This window comes from Hyaena hyaena, unplaced genomic scaffold (genome assembly GCF_003009895.1).
Source record: "Hyaena hyaena isolate Hyena2069 unplaced genomic scaffold, ASM300989v1 scaffold_328, whole genome shotgun sequence".
In the NCBI taxonomy this organism is placed as follows: Eukaryota; Metazoa; Chordata; class Mammalia; order Carnivora; family Hyaenidae; genus Hyaena; species Hyaena hyaena.
This window is the reverse complement of record NW_024080958.1, coordinates 1,648,115-1,672,840: the sequence shown is the minus strand read 5'-3', so window position 1 is coordinate 1,672,840 and position 24,726 is coordinate 1,648,115. Positions and strand designations below refer to the sequence as shown.

General features: G+C 44.1%; 1 protein-coding gene across 1 annotated transcript in view; it reads left to right on the top strand.

Moving 5' to 3' along the window:
• The window catches only part of CLNK (cytokine dependent hematopoietic cell linker), a 172,825-nt gene that overhangs the window by 83,462 nt on the left and 64,637 nt on the right, over positions 1 to 24,726 (top strand). The window contains 4 exon segments of the mRNA XM_039248980.1: positions 3,558 to 3,586; positions 12,837 to 12,871; positions 18,597 to 18,741; positions 19,899 to 20,005. Coding sequence (XP_039104911.1) covers positions 3,558 to 3,586; positions 12,837 to 12,871; positions 18,597 to 18,741; positions 19,899 to 20,005 — 316 coding nt within the window.

Sequence of the window (24,726 nt, the reverse complement as noted above, 5' to 3'; positions counted from 1 at the left end):
GCAACCCATGTCAATGGTCTTCCACAAATTAGAATTTTAGTCTAACGCAGTCTCTTAATGTCAGAGGCAGCACTTAAGGTGAGGCCTGTCACTAAGCCAGTTAATCTTGGAAGTTTGGGACAGGCAGTGGGCTGGCAGGTGAAATCACCCTGACCATCTCCCAAGGGGCTCTGATGCACATTCTGCTCTAGCGCTGGGTGCCTGGGGAAACCCAGAGGGGACCACACACGTCACACTCGAGGGGGTGATAAGGAATTAAACTCCATGCCTGGAGCTTGACCCTGGAGACAGGACCAAATCCCATCTCTATGGGACCAGAAAAACACACCATCCAAACTTTGTTCCCATGGATAAGTAAGACGCAAGGCCACCCTGCCTGCTGAATCAGATCCCATTCCCCCAGGCAGCAACTGGGTGGGGAGGGGAAGGGAGGATGAGTTTAATTTAGTGCCCTTTAAAGATTAAAAATTATTAAGCATATTAAATTATTAAGAAGGATTAAAAATGAAAAATAATCCAGAAATTAAACATCTTTATTTGTAATGAGCCTTAAACGCTGAAAACCACAAACAGCTGGAAGTCAGCCCAGCTGTGGCCCATTCACATGCGGCCGTGTTAGGGATGCTGTTGACAGAAGGAAGCAGGGGGCATCCTGGTAATCGCCTGGCAAGAGGCAGCTTGCTAACCAACACATGGGCCTCGCTTGAGCATAAGGAGGGCACATGGAATCTCCACGAAGTTGCTCTTTCACGATCGCCCTGCGCTATGAGGCTGCAAAGAGCGTTTAGCCCAGGAGCATTTTTAGGTGGCTTCTCAGCGGCTGGTCTCCAGGAGTCCAGGATGCCTCCCGGGGGTTGGGGGGGGGCCTCCTTCCCAGGTTCCCGCCTTGCTCTTCTCCCTCTCCCCTTTGCGGGCTCAGCTGGAATAACAACACCACTCCCGCCCTGATGCTTCCTCTGCTAATTCATTTGGCTTGCACTGACGCACAGAGAGCCCTGGGGTGCAGAATCCCCGGGGGAGATATGACATATGAATGAGCTCCATCGCTTGGGGACCCCACCGAGAGGCAGAGTTGATCAGATAAGCCACTTTCAGACGGCCTGGACAATTGGGAGGAAGCTCCCAGGGGCTGAGAGCTGGGTGGTCTACGCAGCTGCTATGGGCTTGGCAATAATAAGGGGCCCGGAGTGGGGACAATCCCCGGCTCTGCCCATTGCTCATTGTGCCTTTTCAGGCGGGTCACTTACCTCTTGTGAGTGTGGGCTACAGCTGCCGAGTGGGGAAAGCCCACCAGCCAGAGTGGAGCCTTGCTCCGTGCCGGGCAGGCGCTATTTCCTTCCGCTCCTTATGGGAGTCCAGAGACCTCACTTCTGCCTTCGAGGGTCTGAAGCTTGGAACAACAAATCAGCATTGTCTCTGATGTGCTTTGTAGCATTAACGGTCTTTGATTCTAAAACCCAGGTGAAGCCAAGGTCAGAGGAAGGACAGAATCCTAACTTCCAAGCTAAAGTTCTTTCTAGGACCCCCGAGGAGAGTGTGGCTCCCCTTCAGCACCCCTGGGCTGGGGCTTGCACGCTGCTCGCCCTGTATGTGCTGTATCTGCCAGCAATGGCCCGGCTCGCCACACTCACATCAAGCTCACTGTATGCAGTCACGAAAACATGTCATCTACATGTCATGTGTCGCGAGCTGCAGGTCTGGTAGCCTTCTGAGGCCTTAATCAAAGATGAAGATGTCAGGGAAGAGGCCATGTGTTGAAAGTGTCAAGAGAGAGAGAAAGAGAGAGGCAGAGAGAGAGAAAGAAAGAGAGAGAGAGAGCTCTCAGGCCTCAGATAAATGATCTGCTGCTTACTGGCTGATTTACTGTTAATTTCTGCAAAATCTCAGGCAGCTGGAAAGGATGCCGAGAGCTAACCACAGGGGTTCTGAGACACAGCTGCAAATGCCTCCAGGATTGGCCACCGCCTATGGGCAAGGGCTGGGGAGTCAGTGAGGATTTGGGGATCGGACAGGCTGGTGTCAGATCCCTCACTCTCTGTGGGACTGAGCCCTCTGAATCTCACATTTCCTCGTCTGTGAACTTGGGACAATGATAGACACCCCACAGAGTCACTTGGAGTATTAAAATGGTACAGAGGACAAAGGTAGGCGGGGAGCTAGACTCCTGGACTGTGGTCTCCTGGTTACTAACATCTCCCGGCTTAACTATTCTGTGCCCAGTGTCCCAGCCACCAGCCAGGCCTCATAAATATTTACACCCAGCCTGTGTTGCGATGCTCAATTAATTGCTCTGGTGACGCACTTTGAGGGCCTCAGAGGAGAGGTGTTGTGTGAGGCCCCGGGATTATTAAAGGCACAAACAAGTCTGCTCACAGAAGCCACATCCTCCGGAGCCTTCCATGGCCCCAGAGCTTTTCAGATCATTGCCCGAAATCTAGGCAAGATAGCACTTCCAAAAGCACCCTGTCCAAAGGTGAATGTGGTGGCCAGGCAAAGTCCTCATTAGAAAATGGACAGATAGCTGTACAGATAACCTGTACAGATAACTCACGACAGAAAAAAATCCAAGTGTTCTAAAACTTGAAAAATAACAATAATAATTCAGCCTCACTAGTCATCAGGAAAGTGAAACAGGTAACATGAGGAATTAAGTGTCAAGTAGGCAAAATTGTTTTAAAGGATGGGATTTAATGGTGGTGAGATACAGTGAGAGATGGTCACTTCTCGCTCTGTGGAGTAGCTTCTAAATTGACCCAACTGTGGAAGGAAATTGCATGATCTACAGCGAGGGGCTTCGAAGACTCATGTTGCCTGACCCTTTCACTGCACCTGCTGGAGTCTCTTCATGGAAATATCTGGTGATTCGACTAAAATGTGCCCTGCAACTTTATTCACAATAATAAAAACTAGCAAGAACTCAAATGTCCCCTCTAAAAGTCACACAGGCAATAAATACCAAGTTTTTGAATAACCGCTAAGATATATAATGTATTTTTAACATCAATAGCCCATACTTTCTTTTGCTATTTTTGCTACTTATATGTTTAAGTGTGCTCACACATCCTTATAAACACATACACGTATGTACAGAGGATTTGCCAAAATATTACCTAGGGTGTTGATTGTTATTTTCTTCTACACTTTTCTATTTTCCATATTCTCTATGATGAGATGTTATTTTAGATCTATAACAATATGAACATCAAGAAATCATTCCAGGGGCTCCTCCTGGGTGGCTCAGTCGGTTAAGCATCCGACTTTAGCTCAGGTCATGATCTCGCAGTCCACGGGTTCGAGCCCCGCGTCGGGCTCTGTGCTGACAGCCAGCTTGGAGCCTGGAGCCTATTTCAGAGTCTGTGTCTCCCTCTCTCTCTGCCCCTCTCCTGCTCACTCTCTCTCTCTCTCTCTCTCAAAAATAAATAAACATTAAAAAAAGAAGAAAAAAGAAATCATTCCATAGCTTGATCTGGGAAAAATGCCTGTGACAGCAGCCCCCTCCTCTGGGGAAGGTATGTAACTGTATGTAGCTGACACCTCGGTTCTCTTTTCTACCCTAGGTCATGGCCTCGAGTCAACAGTGCCGCGGGTGAGTCAGGGGCCCTCAGTCACCTAAGCGGTGGGAATGCCAACATGGGTCTGATACTCTTCTATCCATTCTTTTCTGCTTTTCTTTTGATAAAACTTTTGGCCTGTTCAAAATGGCATTAGCTGCTTAGGGTTTCTCTCTCTGGTTGCTCCCAGAGTGCAGCCGGTCTGTCACTTCCACGGGTTTTGGGAAGCTGCCAGGTGGAGGGAGAAACCCGGACTTTCCACTTATTAGCTGTGTAGCCTGGGATGAAGCACAGATCCCTCTCTGTCCAAGTCCCTCATCTGTCAAATGGGTAGAGGTCAGCCTAAATGTCAGTGTTGTGGCCACTCAGTAGGGCTCATTCAACTAAACTCTATGTAGTGGTTCCCCCCAAAATATGTGCTGAATGGATGGATCAATCAGAAACCACATTTTATGGTTTCTCTTGCATCTCTTTTCAGAGCCTAGTTCCAGGTACAAGGCACTGAAAAGAATCCCATTAAAATTTGAGTAAAAGTATGTACTATTCATCTTGGAGCATTATTATTTCAGGGGGAGTCCAAGAAAACTTCCCTAGAGAGCTGGTGGCTAGAAATGACTGCAGTGAGACAGAAAAAAAAGTGAGAAATAGACCAGAAGTGTGCAAAGAAGGGATAGAATCATAGGGAATGATGTAATCCTCAAATGAACTCAAATATTCATAATGGTGCGTGTTGGAGCATGTAACCAGCACCCAGCACGTCCCAAATAGCAGTGAGGAGAAGTGCAGAAAAGCAAAATCAAAACTGCAAGTATGAATATAAATAAGAAACAAGCACCCAGCTCTAATCCCTCTTACAGAAAATGCTTTCGTTAAGCTTCCCAGTCATTTGCTAAGAAAGATTGCGTTCTCTCCAGGGAGATGCTTCCAAACTCTCCTGGAGTCTTTGACCTCAGATGTACCTCTCTCCACCTGGTTGCTACCTCTCATCCCTTCCCACCATCCACTTAGAGTCCTGGGGGTACTCTAGATATTTCTAGATACTTCCAGGATATTGCCCGGAAATGAAGTTGCCAATTTGAGGCAGTGGCTGGTGAGTTATAAACCATGTGACCCATACTCCTCTCTCGTCACCTCCCTCTCCACACTCAGTAACTTACAGTTGGATATTCATTCCATTTCATTAATGACATTCTAGACACATAAACAGGGGAGAAAAACAAAAGCAAATCAAAACCCCAAGAGACTTGATTGAGATAAAGCTGCCCAGACCTGCCCGTACACACTGGAATCTATATGCTGCCAAAAATATCAGCAGCAAATCATACCACCCAGCCTATGCATGCTTATGAACCACAGCCAAGTATCAATTAAAATAGAACACCACTGATATAATCAAGGATTTACTTGATTCACATAACAGGCTGTTCGTCATGGTGATATTTATAACATCTCTAGATATTTTTAAGTTGTTTGCAATTTTTTTACTGTGAGATTAATTGAAAATACGGTCGGACAGCCATATGATGGAATACTATATAGCCATTAAAAAGATGGCATTGAAGTGTGTATAGCATGCTGTTGTATGACGGAGCAGGCAAAAACACAGTGTGTTCATATAAACATAGACTATATCACGTGTGCATACACGTGTGTGAGTGACTTAGCTATAATCAAACGTTTACAGTGGTTGTCTTGGTTTGGGGGCAATATAGTAACTTTTATTCCCTTCTTTTCTGCTGATCTGTATCTTATAATTTTTCTCCAGTAACATATATTGTTGCATGTTAAAAATAATCTATAAAAAAATATGCCAGGCCTGGAAAAGACAGACGCATAACCCATCTTGGACAATCTGTTAACACCAATACCTTATGTTAAGCTGACATAGAGAAGCGTGCCATGGTTTTCTGTAAAATAAAGTCAGGAGTTTCTCTCCTTCTACTGATTAAAGAATGAAATTAAAGAAGATAGTCCAATCTGAAAAGTGGCCCTTCTCTCTTAAGGTGCCATACACATAAAACCCTGGTAAAGAAATAGATTGGCTTTTTTCCACTAAATGGACAAGAAATTGTATTTTGTACAGGATCACTTGTTTTGTTTTTGTGTTTCTTCCTTTGTTTCCTAAGGAAAGTTGGTTTTTCCCACTTTTGAAAGAAAAATGAATAAGGATTTTAGGAGTAGGTAGAGGAAAGGTGGGTATGGTATATGTGAGCATCCAATGCCCCCTGCTGGCCCTATGTAGACATTGCGACTCTTGTATTAATTTTGCAGAGGCGGGTTCTCCCCCAAGACGTTGGGAAAATGGGTGGACAGGACAATTTGAAAAGTTGACAGCTGAATTGCTGGGAAAAGGTGTTCCCCTAGTTCTCTAAGCACAAGTCAGGATTTCAAATCATCCGCGATTGCTAAGCCCAAGGGTTCACAGTTGTCTCTAAAATGTATTGCGCGTCAGAATCACAGCAGTCAAAAATTCATATTCTCAAGCCCACTCCCAGGTTTATGTTTTGACAGGTCTGTAGTGAGACTGGGGAGACCCTACACTTCACAAGATAATTTCAACTCATGTAGTGCTAGGATGGTCTTTTGAGAATCACTGGTTGAAGCAAAAGAAAAAAAAAAAAGAAACAAAGAAAGAAAAGAAAGAAAGAGAAAGAAATGATTAAGACTGTCTCTACCAAGAAGCTGCTTTCAATTCTCTGGACAACAACTGTCTCAGAATATTTTATTTGAGTTTCTGGAGATCACCTGAGAAATGGAATGGGAGACAGCTGCCTTACCTACCACTATCCATCCATCCAACCAATTTGTGGTTGTTTTAACTGTAACCACGATAATACCCAGCTTTGAGCACAGTTTTTTTAAGAAAATGAGAATAAAAGGTCCTAGGGACTCAGCTTATTTCAGATACTAATACCATGCTCTACAGATTAGGAAATCAAGAATTAGAGAAAGGAAGTGAACTTCCAAAGGCCACTATGGAGACCATTAAAACTATTCACCAAACTCTCACTAAATGCTTCACATATAGCTATTTCTGTGAGATTGGGCCATTTGTGGCTTAGAACATCAGCTCATACTCTTCAGATCAGGTGACTATGATTCTGAAATGCACAGAAAAGCTATGTGCCAGAGCTGGTAAATACCTGGGAGACAGATATGACATACATTATATGTACATGTGTGCATATAATCTATATCCATCTCTGTTTCTGTCTGTCTCTTTCTCTCTTCCCCTTCCCATTTCTGTCCTTTCCTCCTTCCTCCTTCTCTTCTTCGCAAGCCTAAGTCATATAGTCAAAGCTCATTGGACATCAGAATCCTTTCCTCGGAGACGCTGCGAATGAAGGCAAGGAAGCTCATTCCTGCCTCTCCCTACAGCTGTGGATTGATGCCAAACTGAAGATGTTCTATAGTTTGAAAGTAGCCAGGGGAAAGTGTGTGGACTATGCTATTTCCCATCCTATTGAGATGAAGGTTTCCCATCCTATTGAGATGAAGTTTAAATGGATGCCCTCTGTCTCCAGAGACCTTGTGGTTCCTAAAAGACCAACACTGAGGAAGGCAGCACAGGTAGAGGAAAAAACCCTGAGCCAGAAGTCTGGAGCCCAGAATTTGAGTACTGGCTCTGTGACATCCATGAGACCAGCTCTCAGGTGCTGACAATATCCACAGTATAAATTAGGTAAACTGAGTGCCAGAGAAGCTATATCCCCCAGGAAGAAATCAGCAGCATAGAACTCAGACTCATCACAATACACCTGTTGGTGCTGTGTGCCAAGCAGTGTTCTCATCTTTAAAATGAGGATGTCAACCAACCATGGTCACTGGATCCCTGGGCCTCACAGCTGGACGGGGTGCCCGCTTGAAGGGCTGTTGGGAAGAAGCGACAGAGCCATGTCGATGGAGCTGAATGTTGAAAAAGGCACTGTTTTGTTTTAAAATGAGAACCCAGTAATGATCAAGTTCCTAATATGGATCTGAAAGCAGAGTACTCACAATCTCAATTGAGCAGAAAAGATTCAGTCATGAAGTTGAACTTGAAATGTAGAACACAGCCATTCATTGGGGGAGCATGTAGCCAAAGGGGGTTATTTTGTTAAGCTTCTCAACAGCTGTGTGGGGGCAGACACTACTATTCTCATTCTACAAGCTGATATTAGTTAACTGAGGCTTGCAGGCTCGCCCGAGGTCACGTGGCCAGAAACGGGCACAGGCAGTATTTGAACCCAGAACTTCTCGTTCAGCTTCCATGAATTATGTGTTCGTGCCTTTGATCAGTAGCTCTGCTACATTTTTGGTGAATTCCTAAGATGACCTCCACAAGGAGATAAAACAGTAAAGGCTGAAAGACACATTAGGAAGACATCACGGGGGCTTAAACGGGACATGTTTGTTCAATTCTTATGTAGGTCAAGTGCAGAGGTAAGCAGTCCAAGGCTGTTTAGCCTCAGAGGTGCTGCTCCCTCCCTCGTACTGGCCTCCATCCCAATGCCTAAAATAGTGACAGCTATGCTCCAGGCAGCAGGAGAGAGGAAGGGAAGAAAAAGAAAAAAATAAATAGTTGACAACAATTTCTCTTCAGAAAGTTTCCTGGAAATTGTGAATTGATTTTCCAGCTTCTCCATTTGCCAAAACTTGGACTCACAGGCACACATTACCACAAGGAAGCTCAGGGTGTGTAGCAAGAACTTGCACTAGGTGCCCATGGACCCAGCCAACCTTCAGGGTTTCTGGGACGGACAGAGGAAAGTGGGCATGGAAAGACACACAGCCAGCTCTGCTCAGGGGTTCCTAGTGATGGGTCATTGGGGCCCATTGGCCTGTCCCTTTCCCCCCACGTACGTAGGAGCAAGCCCACTGGCAGCCTCTGGGGTCGGAGCCAACACTAACCTTCACCATGACTCGCCCAGCACCGCCCCTGCCCTCCGAAACCTTGTGACCAAAATGAAAACTGAAGCTGCCTCTGCTTGGGGGAACCTGCCTAGTTTGGGAATGCCACCATGCGAAAAAGCTGCTGACTTCACTGCCCAGAAAATCAGGAAGTTCCTAAGCACTGAAAGCTTCCTACTTTTACTTCTCTTCTCCCACCAGAGAAGCAGCTTCTCTTTATGGGACCTGTTGGGAATTGCTTCAGGAGGCGGTTTCCTTTGAATGCGACCATCCCATAGAGCCTGCCCCTGGGGACACAGCCAGCACCCCCTTCCCAGTAGAGGCACTAAAATGTACAAGCTGGCGCCCCCAGGGTCTCTTGTTCAAGGAAGTGTTTACACGTGCAAATAGCCCAAGCTTCTCGCTAAGTATATCTGACCCACGTGGCCCATCTCCTATCAGCAGGGAGTCAGAGCTTCTAACAGAGATCCGCAGACCTCTATGAGTATAGATGTCATCAGAGATCATTGTGCAGAAGGTAGCTGCTTTGCAGTGAGGCTCAGGTTTTGCTTTCTATCCTTCTTTTTTTTTTCTTTAAAGCACCCAAGATGCAAGTAGTCAAGGGACCTTAACCTGGTGGCCACCGGCCATACGCCTTTATCATGCCTCTATAGTCATGAAAAGAGGTGTCCATGCTGATAGCCAAAGGCTGGGGCAATGGCCTCCACAAGTCAAGAAAGACCCCTGAACCTTTCACAGCACATATTTATCTTCACGTCCCTTCTAAAAATAACTTTCAAGGGAATGTTGTTTTTGTAAAAAGATGCTGTTTCCTTGAGAGGAACGCAGAAGTCAGTTGTTCTCTGGAGCTATTTGGTGTCAGTGGGTGATGAACGGCCCTCCACGGACACATGAGTGGAGCTCTTCCAGGATGATGGGTAAACGTCCTTCATCATGTTAGAAAATGGCTCTCTCTGAGGAACCAGCCTCTCCTTCAGCTCCAGGGAGCCCAGACCTGGAAGGGTTTGGGATGCTTCTGTGCTGGGGGTCTGGAGCCAGCAGGAAGGAGTGTCCAACTCAAGCTTGCTCAGCCAGGGAGGAGATCAAGTTCTATTTTCAGTCTATCACAGGTTCTCAATTCCAAAGGACTTCCACCGTACCACACGCTATTCGCAGGCGACTACGCAGTCACTGTGTCCTTGCCATATACTGGATTCCAGGAGTGATCAAGGGCTTAAAATCTCCGTGCTGCCTTGGGGGAGGCAAATGCCATGGTCTGTAACTCTATAGCGTATTTATTGGCTTGCTTTGTTCCTACATGCTACACAGAAACCAAAAAGAGTGTCTTAATCAGGAGGGGCTAACATCTATAATGCATCAACTACAAATGTTAGTAGTTCAATAAAATGAAGATTTATTTCTTGTTCACATCACAATCCAGTGTGGATTGAAAGAAGTCTTTTCCCCAAACACTCACTCGGGATTCACTCTCCTTTAACCCAGTGGCTTCCATAATCCCTGAAGGCCTTGGAGTCTTCTGTCTCTAGCCAGTCCCCAAGGCAAGAATAAGAGCATCAGGAGTCAAGAGAAGGAGAGGGTCAAGTGCATCATCCTGGAGTGGAGCACATGCCCCCACCTTGTTCCAGCGGCCACAGCACCATGCCACGGCCACCCAGTGCAAGGGATACTGGGAAATGTGTGCCAGCCGAGGGCTCACAAGAAGAGGAAATAGGTCTCGGTGAGCATCCTCACAGCCATGTGAGGGGTTTGAGGTAGTGAGGACATGGGCTGGAGAGATGCTCCTGAACTTTACCTAAGATTGGTGGTCCAGGAGTGTCTCCTCAGGAAGATGACATTTAAGATCTGATCTGATGGATGGAAAGGACCCCGACACAGGAAGAGCTGAGGAGAGAATGTTCTGGACTGAGGCACAGTGCATGCATATCTCTGAGGTTAAAAGAAGCTTGGCATCCTGGAGAGACGGAAAGAAGGTGATGTGGCTCACTTCAGAGGCGAGGAAGAAACTGGAAAGAGATACACTTAGAGAGGGGGCAAGAACGAGGCTATGCTGGGGGCTGGGACCAGGGCAGGGAATCTGGACTGTGTTTCATGGGCCATGAGTGACATGAACTGATTTACAGTTTTAAGACTATGCTTTAAAAATTACATTTCCAGGGGCGCCTGAGTGGCTCAGTTGGTTAAGCTTCTGACTTCAGCTCAGGTCATGATCTCGCGGTTCGTGGGTTCGAGCCCCGCGTTGGGCACTGTGCTGACAGCTCAGAGCCTGGGTCCTGTTTCAGATTCTGTGTCTCCCTCTCTCTCTGACCCTCCCCTGCTCATGCTGCCTCACTCTCTCTCTCTCTCCCTCTCTCTCAGAAATAAATAAAACATTAAAAAAATTAAAATTTTATTTCCAAAACTGCATAGTTAGTAACACAGACAGGTACTGCAACAGATAAAGGCAATTCCTTCCCTAAAGAAGGGCTGAGTACATGCACAACAGAGAAGTAATCAAAGGCTGCCTATTTTTATCTAAGTGTCACTGCTAGTGAGACAGGAAATAAGTGCTCTGACAATTCAGTGGCATTAAAGTAGCCCAGAGTGGTCCGAGAGGGAAGTCCCAGGAAGATCTCAAAGGGCACCGAGCATTATGGAACGCAGGGCAGAGGAGATGGGGACATCAGGTGGAATCGACACCAGCAAAGACCCAGAAGTGGCATGAAATATATTTGCGGGGGGGAGCGGGGGGTCCCAGGGAGTCTCGGGCTACAAGCTCATGAAAGGAGAAACTAGTCCTACAGCTCTCTGTGGGGATGTCGGTATAATGACCATGTTCAATAAGGCCAATTTCCTATAAGAAAGTTACATCAAGCTCTGAATCAGACAGTGGAGCTGCCTTCCTAGAACACGTGAGCTGGAGCAGATCCCCAAAATTTCGGTGCTCATTTATTTGCTCCCTCCAGACCGGCTGGTTTTTATGGGTGACCTTATTTTAACTCAATTCATGAGAGAGTCCCAATCGCTCTGAAGGGCTAGAAATGCTGTGGGGTTTTCCTCCAGTGCTCTCAGTGTGGGTATAATTATACTGGGACAGGAAGGTATCAAGGTATCATTTGTGGCTTAGGACAGTGGTAGCTGTGAGCCACACCACCAGGAAGGGCTGGGGCTGGCAGCAGGTGCAGACAGATTCCTGCTCTTCCTTCCTCATTATCTCAAGGAGATTAGCTCTGGCTAGTTAACACTTCCCTGATGCACTGGTCCTGAGCAAATTCCAGAGAGCTGTGTTTTCACTGAGCCAAACTTTCATTAATTTACACATTACACTCTACACAAGGCTTGGGCATGCTAACACAAATTCCCAGCTATTAACTGCATATTTTGGTATAGTAACGGAATTCAGAGTGGAAGGTCAAAAGTCTACGAGCATGACAAAGGCCAGACCAAGATGTAGAAATACACATCAGACCGCAGTCCTCTATGTGACCTGGACACAGGCCAGACATTTGCCCTGAGATTCTTAACAGGAGGAAGGGAAATATGACCTCTTCTAAAATTGGCGTTTTCCATTAAATCAAAGCAAACCAATTGCTGAGAAGCACGCACCTCCTGAGACCCACTAGAAACTTCTCACATATGGGCTAATAAAGAGCATTTTCTGCTTACAGCATTCCTCAATGCAGACTAACAGCATGATGCTATAATACAATTTAGGAAAATTAAGTCTAGAGGAAGCAAAAAAAAAAAAAAATCCTGCAGATCATGTGAGCTGTTCTTTGGTGGCTTGGTATCACGTGAGGGTAAAGTTTAAAGCAGAACATGGATTGTGCACTTGATGACCTCCAGGCAATCTTGCATAAAACAACCCCAGTGAGGGGCATGAGCATTGAGAAATCTCAAATGAATGAACCTTATTCAGCAAATGTCTGTCAAGAACTCATCTGTTCAGCGTTGGGCTCTGTGCCTGGAGCTAGGGACAGATGAGTGAGTAGACCTGTCCCCTGCCCTCCAAATACCTCCAGTCTGTTCAAGGAGATGGATGTATGGCATATTACAGCAAATGCTATGTGCATGCCAGAGGGTGCAGAGGGGGAAGTAAACGTCTTCATTGGCCCAGATGCTGCAGAGTCGTGACCCGGCACATCTGATGCGGGGCAGAGGGGAGTCCTTCTAACCTATTGCTGAACTGAGGTAGAATGAACGAGACTTCCTAGTTTGGGTTTGATTGTCCAGACTCCTTTCTCATTACCCCTGCTTTGCAAGAGCAGCAGATAGAATGAGAGGTATGGTAATACACATTGCATTTTAGGCAAGCATCATCAAGGGGAATTAATGGAAATGAGCACAAGATTTCTGGAGAACACAAGGGTCACTCTTTTCTGTGTTTTGCAGTAATGTTCGGTCTACTTTTGTTGGCAGGCCAGTACCGGAATATCGAGGAGCCTCTTCATTGTGTAAGTCAGCCAACTCCCCTACCTACTTGTTGATCTTTGAAACTGACAAAGAGAGTGGCTTTTTTTCAATCTAGGTACTTGGTGAAGTTAAAAACAACACAGAACACCCAGGTGGCTCAGTTCATTAAGTGTCTGATTTCAGCTCAGGTCACGATCTCACGGTTTGTGAGTTCAGGCCCCGCGTCAGGCTCTGTGCTAACAGCTCAGAGCCTGGAGCCTGCTTCGGATTCTGTGTCTCCCTTGCTCTCTGCCCCTCCCTCCCTCACATTCTGTCTCTCTCCCAAAATAAACATTCAAATAGATCAATCAATAAGTAAACAAACAGAGAGGCAAAAAAATCAAACCCGTCTTCCAATTCCTCAGCTATGAAATGGAGATAAAAATTAACTGACATGGCCACTACAATGATTAAATAAGGTGAAAATATCAACACATAGTGCTGGCAAGGGTGTGATGAGAAAAGACTCATGATGAAATTGTAAATCGGAACTTCCTTTCTGGAAAGCCATTACATAATAACCAATCAACATAAAAATGTCCACTTTCTCTGGCCCAATAATTCTATGTTTGGGAATTTAAACTAAATCTAAAATGTGGATTAATATTTAAACATACTCATTTATATTTTATATTCATATATTCATATGGAAACACTGGAGGGGCTTCTGAGTAGCTCAGTCAGTTGAGCGTCCGACTTCAGCTCAGGTCATGAACTCACGGTTCATGGGTTCAAGCCCCTCATCAGGCTCTGTGCTGACAGCTTAGAGCCTGGAGCCTGCTTCTCTCTCTGCCCCTCTCCTGTTCATGCTGTCTCTCTCTCTCTCTCTCTCTCAGAAATAAATAAACATTAAAAAAATTTAAATGAAAACCCTGGAATCATTCTAAATATTCAATAGAAAAAAATTGACTATAGTATGACATTCATATTCTGAGGCCATATTTACAAAGAAGTTTAATGATGGAAGAAAATTTGAAATTATAACATGAACTCCGCTTCTATGTTACAAGTAATTTTATTGTTAAATTGTATATATATTTTTTAATTTTTTAATGTTTATTTATTTTTAGAGACAGAGAAAGACAGAGCATGAGCAGGGGAGGGGCAGAGAGAGAGGGAGACACAGAATCTGAAGCAGGCTCCAGGCTCTGAGCTGTCAGCACAGAGCCTGATTCGGGGTTCGAACCCACAAACTGTGAGATCATGACCTGAGCCAAAGTGGGATGCTCAACTGACTGAGCCACCCAGGTGCCCCAAATTGTATATAATTTAAATAGTTCTAACTAACATATCTATAGATAGATATATCTGTAGATAGGATATGGAATAGGTAGAGATAAATGAAAGAAAGAAAGAGAGAATCTGCCTGTAAAATCTTTGGTTCTTTACTGTTTGAAATAGTTCTTTAAGAATCAAATTGAAGCTATGAAGCTATGTATCCTCACCCCAGGACACACACACACACACACACGCACACACACACACATGCACACTATATATCAATCAATCAATCACAAAATATTTTATAAAGTAGGAGGTTTATGGATGGAAAACAGGAGTTTTTAATAAAGATCCCCTGTCATTGGTAGTAGATAGATAGCAAACAGATTAATGGATAAACAAATGTAACTCATTATATTTAAAATAAAATTCTGGGGCACCTGGATGGCTCAGTCAGTTAAGCATCTGAGTCTCGATTTAGACTCAGGTCATGATCCCATGGCCGGGGGGATCAAGCCCTGAGTCAGGCTCTTTGGAGCCTGCTTGGGATTCTCTCTCTCCCTCTCTCTTTGCAAACCCTTCCCAGCTTGCACACAGGCTCTCTCTCTCAAAATAAATAAATAAACATTTTAAAATAAAATAAAATAAAGTTCTGTCTCTTTCTCATTCTGGAAAGAGATAAACCAAAAAATAGATTTGGTCCTGGGGGCAAGATTCTCAGGGTCTGGTGTGGATGACTGCTGTCTGTCTGGTGTCCCTCTGTGTCCTGCCCCCACAAAGTCTAGCCAGGCAGCTGGACTAAAGATGGGCCCTGTCTCAGATTCTCCCAGCAGGTCCAAATTCGTAAATAGATTGCGCTCTGAGGACTCTTGGTGGTTGCCACAATAACATGTAAATGGTGCCATTGCAGCAAACATCCATTGGCCACATCCCTAAAGGAGTCGCTCCAGTTCTGAACTCATTTCTGTATGCACTTCTCGGGGAGAACAGCTCAGCCACCTTCCCCCGCTTTGCCAGGTCAACTGTGAAATGCCCTGGGGTTCCCCTTCCGGCAGCTTTGCTTTGCCCTGGGCACTCAGCTCTACTGAAACTCAGTATATCATCTACAGGGAAGGGATCTATCATGTCCTGAGCTCCTGCCACGGGCAGGTGTCAAAGTAGAACCTTTATGCACTTTTTACTCAGTTAATTTCTGACTACAACCAAATAAAGAAGGTTTAGCCTACTTGTAAATCTCCAGTTTACAGATTGAGCATGTGAGTCAGGGAGGTTAAGTAACCTCCCCATGGTCATAAAGGGAACCCACAGTTTCAATCTAGGAGTGGATGGCTCCATCCTGGGTCCATGCTGTCCCAAGACAGAATTCCCATCCAAGAATTCCCAGTCTGAGTCCTGCTTGCCTCCTGACACCAGACCAAGGAGGAGGGGTGTCATAGCTGTAATGTCTGGTTGCTAGGGGCACAGCATCAACACAACCATGCAAATGGTCCCACTTGAACTAAGTTCAGTGACTTAACCTCTTTCCTTTGGGTCACCAAGCTCTCAACTTCCATCCTGTTCCTGCTCCCAGGTCACTGTGCTGGTCCCTGGTCTCTGCACCTGAGCTCCCTGAATTTTATGACTTCATAACTTGCGCAAGTCTTCAGTTCTTGCAGGACTCAAGCCTCACTTTCCTTTTAGGAGCTCTCCCGTGGGAATCGAGGACAGCACACTGAACGCCAAGCTTGCAGTTCAGTGAGCCCATCTCCTTCTTTACACCATCCCCAGGGAGAACACAGACTTATTAAATTGCATTCTGCACCCTGGCATCAAATAAGCAGTTTCTTAGAACCAAAGTAGAGCCTAAAAAGCCTTCCAGACAGGGGTCTGGTGAGTTCTCACGACACTACTGCTTGCCTGGAAATCAGGCCCATCATGGACACTGTCTTTACCTTTACCAAACTGCTTTGATAGAGCAATGATGCCAGAAGTCATACACTTGGAGCCTTGGGGCTGGTAAGCAACCAGAGAACTGGAATAATGAGAACTGCAATAAAAATGCAAGCCTCTAGGGGGTCCCCTGGGTGGCTCAGTCAGTTGAGCACCTGACCGGCTCAGGTCATGATCTCATGGTTCTTGAGTTCAAGCCCCTTGTCAGGTTCTGTGCTGACAGCTCGGAGCTTGGAGCCTGCTTCAGATTCTGTGTCTCCCTCTCTCTCTGCCCCTTCCCTGTTTGCTCTCTCTCTCTCTCTCTCTCTCTCTCTCTGTCTCTCAAAAATAGTTTTTAAAAATCTTTAAAAGAATAAATGTAAATAAATAAAAGGCAAGCTTCTAATTACGCCTCCGTCCACTATAATAAAACCACTTTCTGGATTGTTGGGCTTATACAATGAAACAAAGTACATAAAGTGCCTAGCACATATAAAGTCCTTAACAAATGTTAGAGGCATTTTAAGAGGAGAACTGGTGGCTTTGCCTTATCTCTGAATTTCTTCAATTGCCATTATTATATGGCAGTCCCAGTAATAGTAGTTATAACTACTATTTTTTAATTATTTAATGTTTATTTCTTTTTCAAAGAGAAACAGAGTGCAAGAGGGGGAGGGGCAGAGAGAGATAAGGAGACACAGAATCCGAAGCAGGCTCCAGGCTCTGAACTGTCAGCACAGAGACGAATGTAGGTCTTGAACCCATGAACCATGAGATCATGACTTGAGCCAAAGTCAGACACTTAACCGACTGAGTCACCCTGCTGCCCCCTATAGCTACTATTTACTGAGTCAGTTTTGACCATCCAGCTTTTTGTTCAAAATTTTACATGCTTTGTCTCATTTAACTTCTGGTTGCCAAAGTCACTCTATAACTATGGGTAATTGTATTAGCGGGTGTGTATATATCATCTACTCAAACATAAATTTGAAGTGGTGTCTGAAAAAGATACCTCTGCGAATGGAGAAATTATAGTATAAATGAAAAATTTTAAATCATCTCAAAGAAATAATTACACCTTAAATCTAGGTAAAATCTGTTATTTTATGTACCTGGTAGTTAATAAACCTATATTAAGAATCTACTATGTGAGAAAGAAAGAAAGAAAGAAAGAAAGAGAGAAAGAAAGAAAGAAGAAAAGGAAAGGAAAGGAAAGGAAAGGAAAGGAAAGGAAAGGAAAGGAAAGGAAAGGAAAGGAAAGGAAAGGAATGGAAGGGAAAGGAAGGGAAGGGAGAGGAGAGAAGAGAAGAGAAGAGAAGAGAAGAGAAGAGAAGAGAAGAGAAGAGAAGAGAAGAGAAAGAAAGAAAGGAAAGGAAAGGAAAAGAAAAGAAGAACACCAGATATAGTTAAGCAATAAAACAGTAGCTTTAACTCTTTAATCTTTGACTACAAAATAATTGGGAATCCGGAGAACGAGTTAGTGTGCTGCCCAATTCACATAGTGTGGCTGGGATTGGCTGGGAAGAAAGGCTTTCTGTAGGGGAACAAAGGAACTTACAAACTTGGATCTGAGCCCAGGCTCCCATTCCTCGCCATGGCGCTAACCGGTTCAAAGAATCATGGGTGTGGCGACACAAGAAATGCCCCAGATTCTTCGCCCATCATCTTAGGCTCAGAACAATTCGAATACCTGGTGCTGGATTCCCGTGTGGATGTGGTCGAAAACCTGGTTCTGCCCATGGGGGACACCGAGGACCCGTGTGGCTTTCAGAAGCCACCATTCCCAGTTTCTATATTTGTAAAAGTAAGATATACAGTCTTACTTTTGAGGGCCAAACTGGGGAGTGTACATGCAAATCTCTTGTAACTGGACCTGTTGTTCATAGTCATGGCCATTTGGAGTCTTAGTAGAAACTATAAGAAGAACGAGGGATGTTACTGTATGAAATGAAAGATCACTGAGATTAGTGTCCAGGCTGAAACACAGCACCATGCTGAATTCAGATCCCAATACACAGGTGCAAATTCCAGAATTTCTGTGATGACAATTACATCTCTTGCCGAGCAGTACCCAGTCCTGCCCTTCCCACTGTTCAGACTTGGAGCTCATTACTGGTATATAGAAATACAAGTGAAACTTGGGTATTGATCATGTATCCTGATGCCTTACTGAATTGCTTATTAGCTCTAATAATTTTTTAGTGGGTTCCTTGGAATTCCCTACATACAAGATCATATCGTCTGCAAATAGATCCCTTTTCTTCTTGGAAGGGCTCATGTGATTAATTGGGCCACTCAGGTGCTCCAGGATAATCTCCCTATTTTAAAGACAGCTGATTAGTTATCTTAATTACATCCTCAGTGTCCCTTCACAGCAGCACCCAGATTATTTGATTGGATAACCAAGGATGGGAATATTTGAGTACATCTTTAGGATTCTGCCCACCACAAGAATTTACTGCCGCAGACCCCAGCCTTTTAAATGTTTCGCCCTTAGCTAATAGAACCTGTACCACTCCCCTAGCTAGCACTGTAGCCTGTAACCTTTGTTGCAGCTGTACCTTCCCTTGACTCACTCAAATGTTCCCGCCTGCTTAGGAAAGGAACTTTGCTGCAGCAGTCCTGAATGGAGCAACAGACCACAGAGATGGCGAATATGAAGACCCTGAGCTTCATACGGTAGAAGCATGGCAGACAATAAAAATTTTACCAGCCAGGCCTATAAAGGAATCTGAATATGCAGGTAACATCTGGGGCCTAAAGTCTGAGAATGCACGTTCATGACGCAATGTGGCACAGTAATGAAAGTCGATTCTGAATGAAACAACTCTGTGAAAATCCTGACTCCGTGGCTTCCTAGCTGTGTGACCTTGAGCAAGCCAATAAAAATCATTTTCTCTATCTGAAAATAGCATTCATGGTAACAGAACTTACACTCCAAGAGTTCTTTCGAGTTCTCACCAGAGGAACGTGGCATAGAGTCAAAGCTCTGTAACTATTGGTTGTTATTGTCATGATGCTCTTTTTGAGTCCTGGGAACAACTGATGAGCAGGGCAGAAGGTGGACAGGCAGGGCTGTGGGCACACGGGAAATGTTAACACAGAGTTTGCATAATGAGGAGCAGCATGAAAGGGAAGAATTTTTAACTTGGTTGGCTCATTTTGCAGGTAGCCAGCATATACACAGCACCAGGACATGGCACGAGACACAAGCTTTTTAGGAGTAAGGAAGACGTAATTTCCCATCCACCCTTGTGTCTTTCTAACTGGGGCACACCGAGTAGCGTCAGCAAGCTCTCTGAATAGTAGATGTAGCACACAGCTGTAAGGAAAAAAAGGAAGCACTTGTGATTTCTGAGGGCCTCATGGAGATGAGTCTACAGAAGTTCCTCTGGAACTTCATAGTGATGCAACTTCTTTGTCCATTCACTCAACAAGCAGTTATTGAGTGAGTGTCTGCAGGGTGCAGGTACCATGTTAGGCTGGATCAAGCGACACAAAGATAAAGCATGATCCACATTGTCAGGAAGGTCACGGTCTAGAGGCAGTCTATATAATAGACTGTGTTAGGTGCATAATATAGAAGAGAAATCAGGGGTGGGTGTTGTGGGTGGGATCCAGAAATGTTTGCAAAGCTCATGACACAGCACAGAGCTCAAAGGGTGAGCAGGAGTTCCCAAGGCCTGAGAGAGTGATGGGTGTTCCAGTTCAGACTCTGGACTCTGGACCACATCCTCCTCCTTGGGCTTCAGTCTCCTCATCTGCCCAGTGGAAGAAGAATTACTTGCCTTGTGCCTACGTCATAACGATTCAACAGGTTTGTAGATGTGGATGTATTTTGTAAATTGCAATGTGCTGAGTCTACATAGGGTATGACTTTGAATTTTTCTCTTGTCACAGACACACGCTATTTCAAGAGTGTGATGGACACTCCCTTTTCCTTGGATGCCAAGACCTCCATCCCTACGAAGAGCCAACACTGGCACACACGGATGGGGATGGAAGAAGTGAGTAAAACGTTGACTGTGTGAACCCAGTGTGGGCAGGACAATTCCTAGCAGCCAGGAGCATTCCATCGTTCATTCCCAAGGCATCTTGCTAGGTGATGAGCAAGGCGAATTCAGTGAGGGGCAAGGGAACTGGCTGGGATACCTGTTGGGATCATGGTCCTGGGAATGAGCAGAGAGGAGAACGTGCACTTGTGAAGATTTTCTGTGAAGTGTCAGGGTGAGGCATTTTCACAGGCACAGCCCCTGAGGCTCATCCCCTTTTCCAGAAGCAAAATTTGAAATCAGATCTTGTTGATAATAACATATCATTTTGCCCAGATTGTAGGCTCGATGTTGCCAGCCAACTGAGTGGTAAGAAGTAAGTCAAACAGCCTCTCTGAGCCCCTTTATAACCTCATCTATTAAACAGGAATAAAAATCCCTACTGTGCTTTGCTTCAAAAGGCTGTTTGGAGACCCCAAACAAGAAATCTATGAAAAAAAAATCCTGTAAATGCAAATGCTTTACACACATATATAGAATTTCACTTTTAATAATGCTTTTGCTAATGCTTCATTTCCTTAATGCAGAAATGCATAAAATGCAAATGAATCACCCCTGGAGTTGCAGGGCAATCAGTCATGACGCTGTGCTACATTTCATGTCTGTATTCTCTGGGCAGATATATTTCATGCAAGAGAGTCCCTGTGTAGAATATACCTGTCTTTTTTCCTTTTCCTATTGAGTTCTGGTTATAAAATAATTTCCCATGTGATAAACAAGCATTAATAGCATAATCTTTACAGATATATCATACTCCAGTATGGGATTTTTAATTACTTAACCATTGAGTGAAAACATTTTAAAGGCTTTGGTACATATAATGAAATTTCTTTCCTGAAAAACTGTTTCAATGTACCTTCCCAGAAGCCCTATATGAGAGTGTGCACCTCATAGGACTCCCACCAAAACTACCTATTACTTTATTAATCATATTTTAAATGGACTTTACTGTTCTTTCTTTTTCATTTGTGCCACATTTATTAGTGAGTGCGAACATGCTTTTAAATATTTATAGCACATTCTTCCTTGTGCATTATTTGCTCACATTGTCTATCTATTTAACTTGAGGGCTTCTGTTAATATTGATAAGTAAAGGACACTACAAATATTACCACGCTGTGCCATTTACCCAGAGCACATCCAGTAGAGTTTGGGAGAACAAGATGAGGGATGAAATATTGAACATTTCTGCTTTACACAGGCACCAAGCTGAACTTTAATCATTCATTCAACAAATTCATTCAAGAAATATGTGTTGTGTGTCTGCCATGGACCAGACAGTGATAACTTCCCATATGCATTGGTAAATAACCAAGGCCTGCATTCATGAAACTTACATACTGGTGGGAGGAGACTATTAATAAACAAACAAACAAATAATAGGCACTATGTTCAGTAATAGTGCTTTGAAAAGAGAAAAAAAATTAAAACAGGGTAAGGATAGTCAAGGAAGGTATTCCTGAGCAGAGATGGGAATGAATGAATAAGCAAATGAATGACACTTAATCCTTAAAATACCCTTGCAAGATAAGCATTCTAAGCCCCATTTTAACAGCTCCAACTTTTATGAGCTCTTTGAGCCAGTTACTTACCCTCTCTGAGCCTTTATTATCTTAGCCATAAAATCTCATCACTATTACAATAATCCATACAGAGCACAGTGCCTAGCATGAAGCAGTCAGTCACTAGATACCAGCTCCATGAGGTACAGAGAACATTTTAGCCCCAGCACCTAGCACAGCACCTTTATGTAAGAGGATCCAAGAGATATTGGTTACGTGGAGGAAAATGAACACACAAATGAATTCTCAACACTTTGAAGTGAGTCTTGAAATATGAGTAGCAGTTTCATAAACAAAGAGACCCAGGCTGGACTTCTGTTCACATGGAACCCCTTTTACAGCCTGGTCTTCAAAGTTCTCAGGTGAATATTTATGACTGTCAACAAGATCTGCTACTGTGGCAGCCCCAAAGGGACTGTTTGACAGGGAGGAGGATGCTTCTGGCACAAAACATATTCAGGAAACAGTAAGAATTTTAGACCAACTGGATCAATTGCTGAAGGCACAGATTCTGGTCTGGTTATGAAAGATTAGAGAATGTTCACATAAAAAGTTGAGCTTCCTTTTCCCCCAAATAATCACTGATTCATTCCCCTTGACATGTAAGTATGCCCTAATGAGAAGAAAAAAAAATTTTAAGATGATTCTCATGAGAGTTTTTAAACCAACTATGCCAAAATTTAAGGCTCCATTCTTATTAGTGTGTATTTCCTTCATAATATCTTTGTAGCTTTCTGCTACAGTACAGATTTCTTCCTTTAGCGACATCACTTTGCAAGTTGAACTATAATCTCCATATATGGAGTCAAGTAAAATCATGTGAGAAAAAGGAGTGAGAAGATTGGCACACTTTGGTCAGGGTGGGGAGGTTGTCTTATAAATTTAGTAAGGACTTGGCCTCAATTCAGATAAGGAGGGAGTTTTACTTCTATAATCAATGCTTGAATAATCACGTTTTTATGAGAAGCAGATTTCATTTTTTATTATAGGCTCATTCTCAGGAATTAATTCTTACTTGTTCTACATGGTTATGTTGAGATGAAACTATCTGTGAAAGAGATCTTTAATAATCCTGACAGAGGCCAGTTCCTAGCTACAACTATCTTAAGTTGCTTTAACTATCTTAAACTATCACTAAGCTGCTGCTCATCTTTCCATTTATTGAGCACTTGCTATGTATCAAGCACTGTGTTCAACAATGGGGATCGAGAATGAGCCAAGCTCACCGTCTAATGGGGGAGCAGTGGCCCAAACTGGCAGTTCAACATTTCCAACGTAATGTCAAATGCCAAAACAGAGGTGAGCATGGTTCAAAGAATCAACAACACTTAGCCCAGCTAGAGGCTTTTGAGAAGCCTTCTGGAGGGAGCAATGCAAAGCAGTATTTGACACATTGCATGGTAATCGGTGGTTCTCATCAGGGACCATTTTGCTCCCTAGGGGACATCTGGCAGTGTCCAGGGACAGGTGGGTTGTCCAAACAGAGGGAATGCTACTGATGTCTAATGATAGAGAACAGGGATCTTGTAAGCATTCTACAACACACAGGAATTACCCACAGCAAGGAATTATGCAGCCCCAACTCTCAATGGTGTTGAGGTTGGGAAATCTGTGATCTATATCACATAATTGACCCTGTGATATAATATGCTATAATATATTGTGAACTCAGACTTGTGTGCATGGATGAGTCCTTCAGAATCCAAGCTCTTATTCCTCTTTTTCCCTCATAATCTAGCATTGATGCAGGTTTATAGTAGGCACTAATACATATTTATCTGATATAAAATGGGAGTAGCCCCTAGGGAGGGGCAAAAAATATTCCTGGCCCTGGAATCTTATGCTAATTCCATCAGAGGGCACCCACTGGTGGGGTAGATGGAAGGCAAAGAAACCCTCTCCCACGAAGTGAATCCAACTGTCCAAAGACACAAAATTAATTTGGCATCAAAGGGGTAAAGTGCAGGAAAACTGAGGAAACCCCATCCCTAAGACCATAAGCGCGCAGGGCCACCCAAGACAGAGACAACAGAGAGCCTCTCCTATTCCCATGACCTGGCTAGCAAGGCAGGTAGGTAAAAGCATTGAGAGATCCCATCTGTAATGCAGGTACACAGGTGAGATTGAAAGATGAGGGTGCAACAGGACATTGAAAAACCCATTCAGCACCCCAGCCTCCACGGGGTAACCCTGAAGGAACAAGAAGCTGACAGATGACACAGTGAATGAGCCACAGCAATAGCAAAATCCAAATGACACTCAACCCTTACTACATCGATCAGCAGGAGAACCACACACTTTCCAGGCATATACTGTGGTTCAGCGTTGCACAGAGAAAATGTTGACATTGAATATCAAAAGATAAGAAGTAACAGGGAATTCAATGATCCTTCCCCAACCCCATCCACCTTGGCTACCTCAACCTGATTCCAATAAAAAGTAACACTAAGATCCCATATTAGTCAGGTTCCTCTACAAACATAGGACATAATAGATAGATGATAGAGATAGATAGATAGATAGATAGATAGATAGATAGATAGATAGATAGATAGAGACTTGACATAAAGTAGTGACTGTGGAGGCTCAGTCCCATTATCTGCCTTATGAAAGCTGGAGCTCCAGAAAAGCCAGTGGCATAAGTTCTAGTCTGAGTTCAAGGCCCAAGAACCAAGAGAACCAATGATGTAAATCTCAGTGTAGGGCAGAAGACCAATATCCCAGCTCAACACTCAGGTACAGAGGCAAAATTCTCCTTTCCTCTGCCTGTTTATTCTGCTCAGGCCTCAACTGATTAACTGAAGCACACCCACACTGGGGAGGGTGATCTGCCTTAGTCTACTGACTCAAATGCTAATGTCATCTGGAAACACCTTCAAGACATACCCAGAAATAATGTTCAACCAATTATCTGGGCACCTGTCAAGTTGCCACATAAAATTAACCATCATAGACCCCAATATTGACCTAGACTTAAAGGCTTTCAAAACACTAGGCATAATTATGATACCTTCATTTTCTCCTTCTCTACCCTCACATCTAGCAATTATAGAGCCCTTAATGGTTCACCAAAGCCTTTAATAATGTTAATAATGAAAGCTAACAACTATTTAA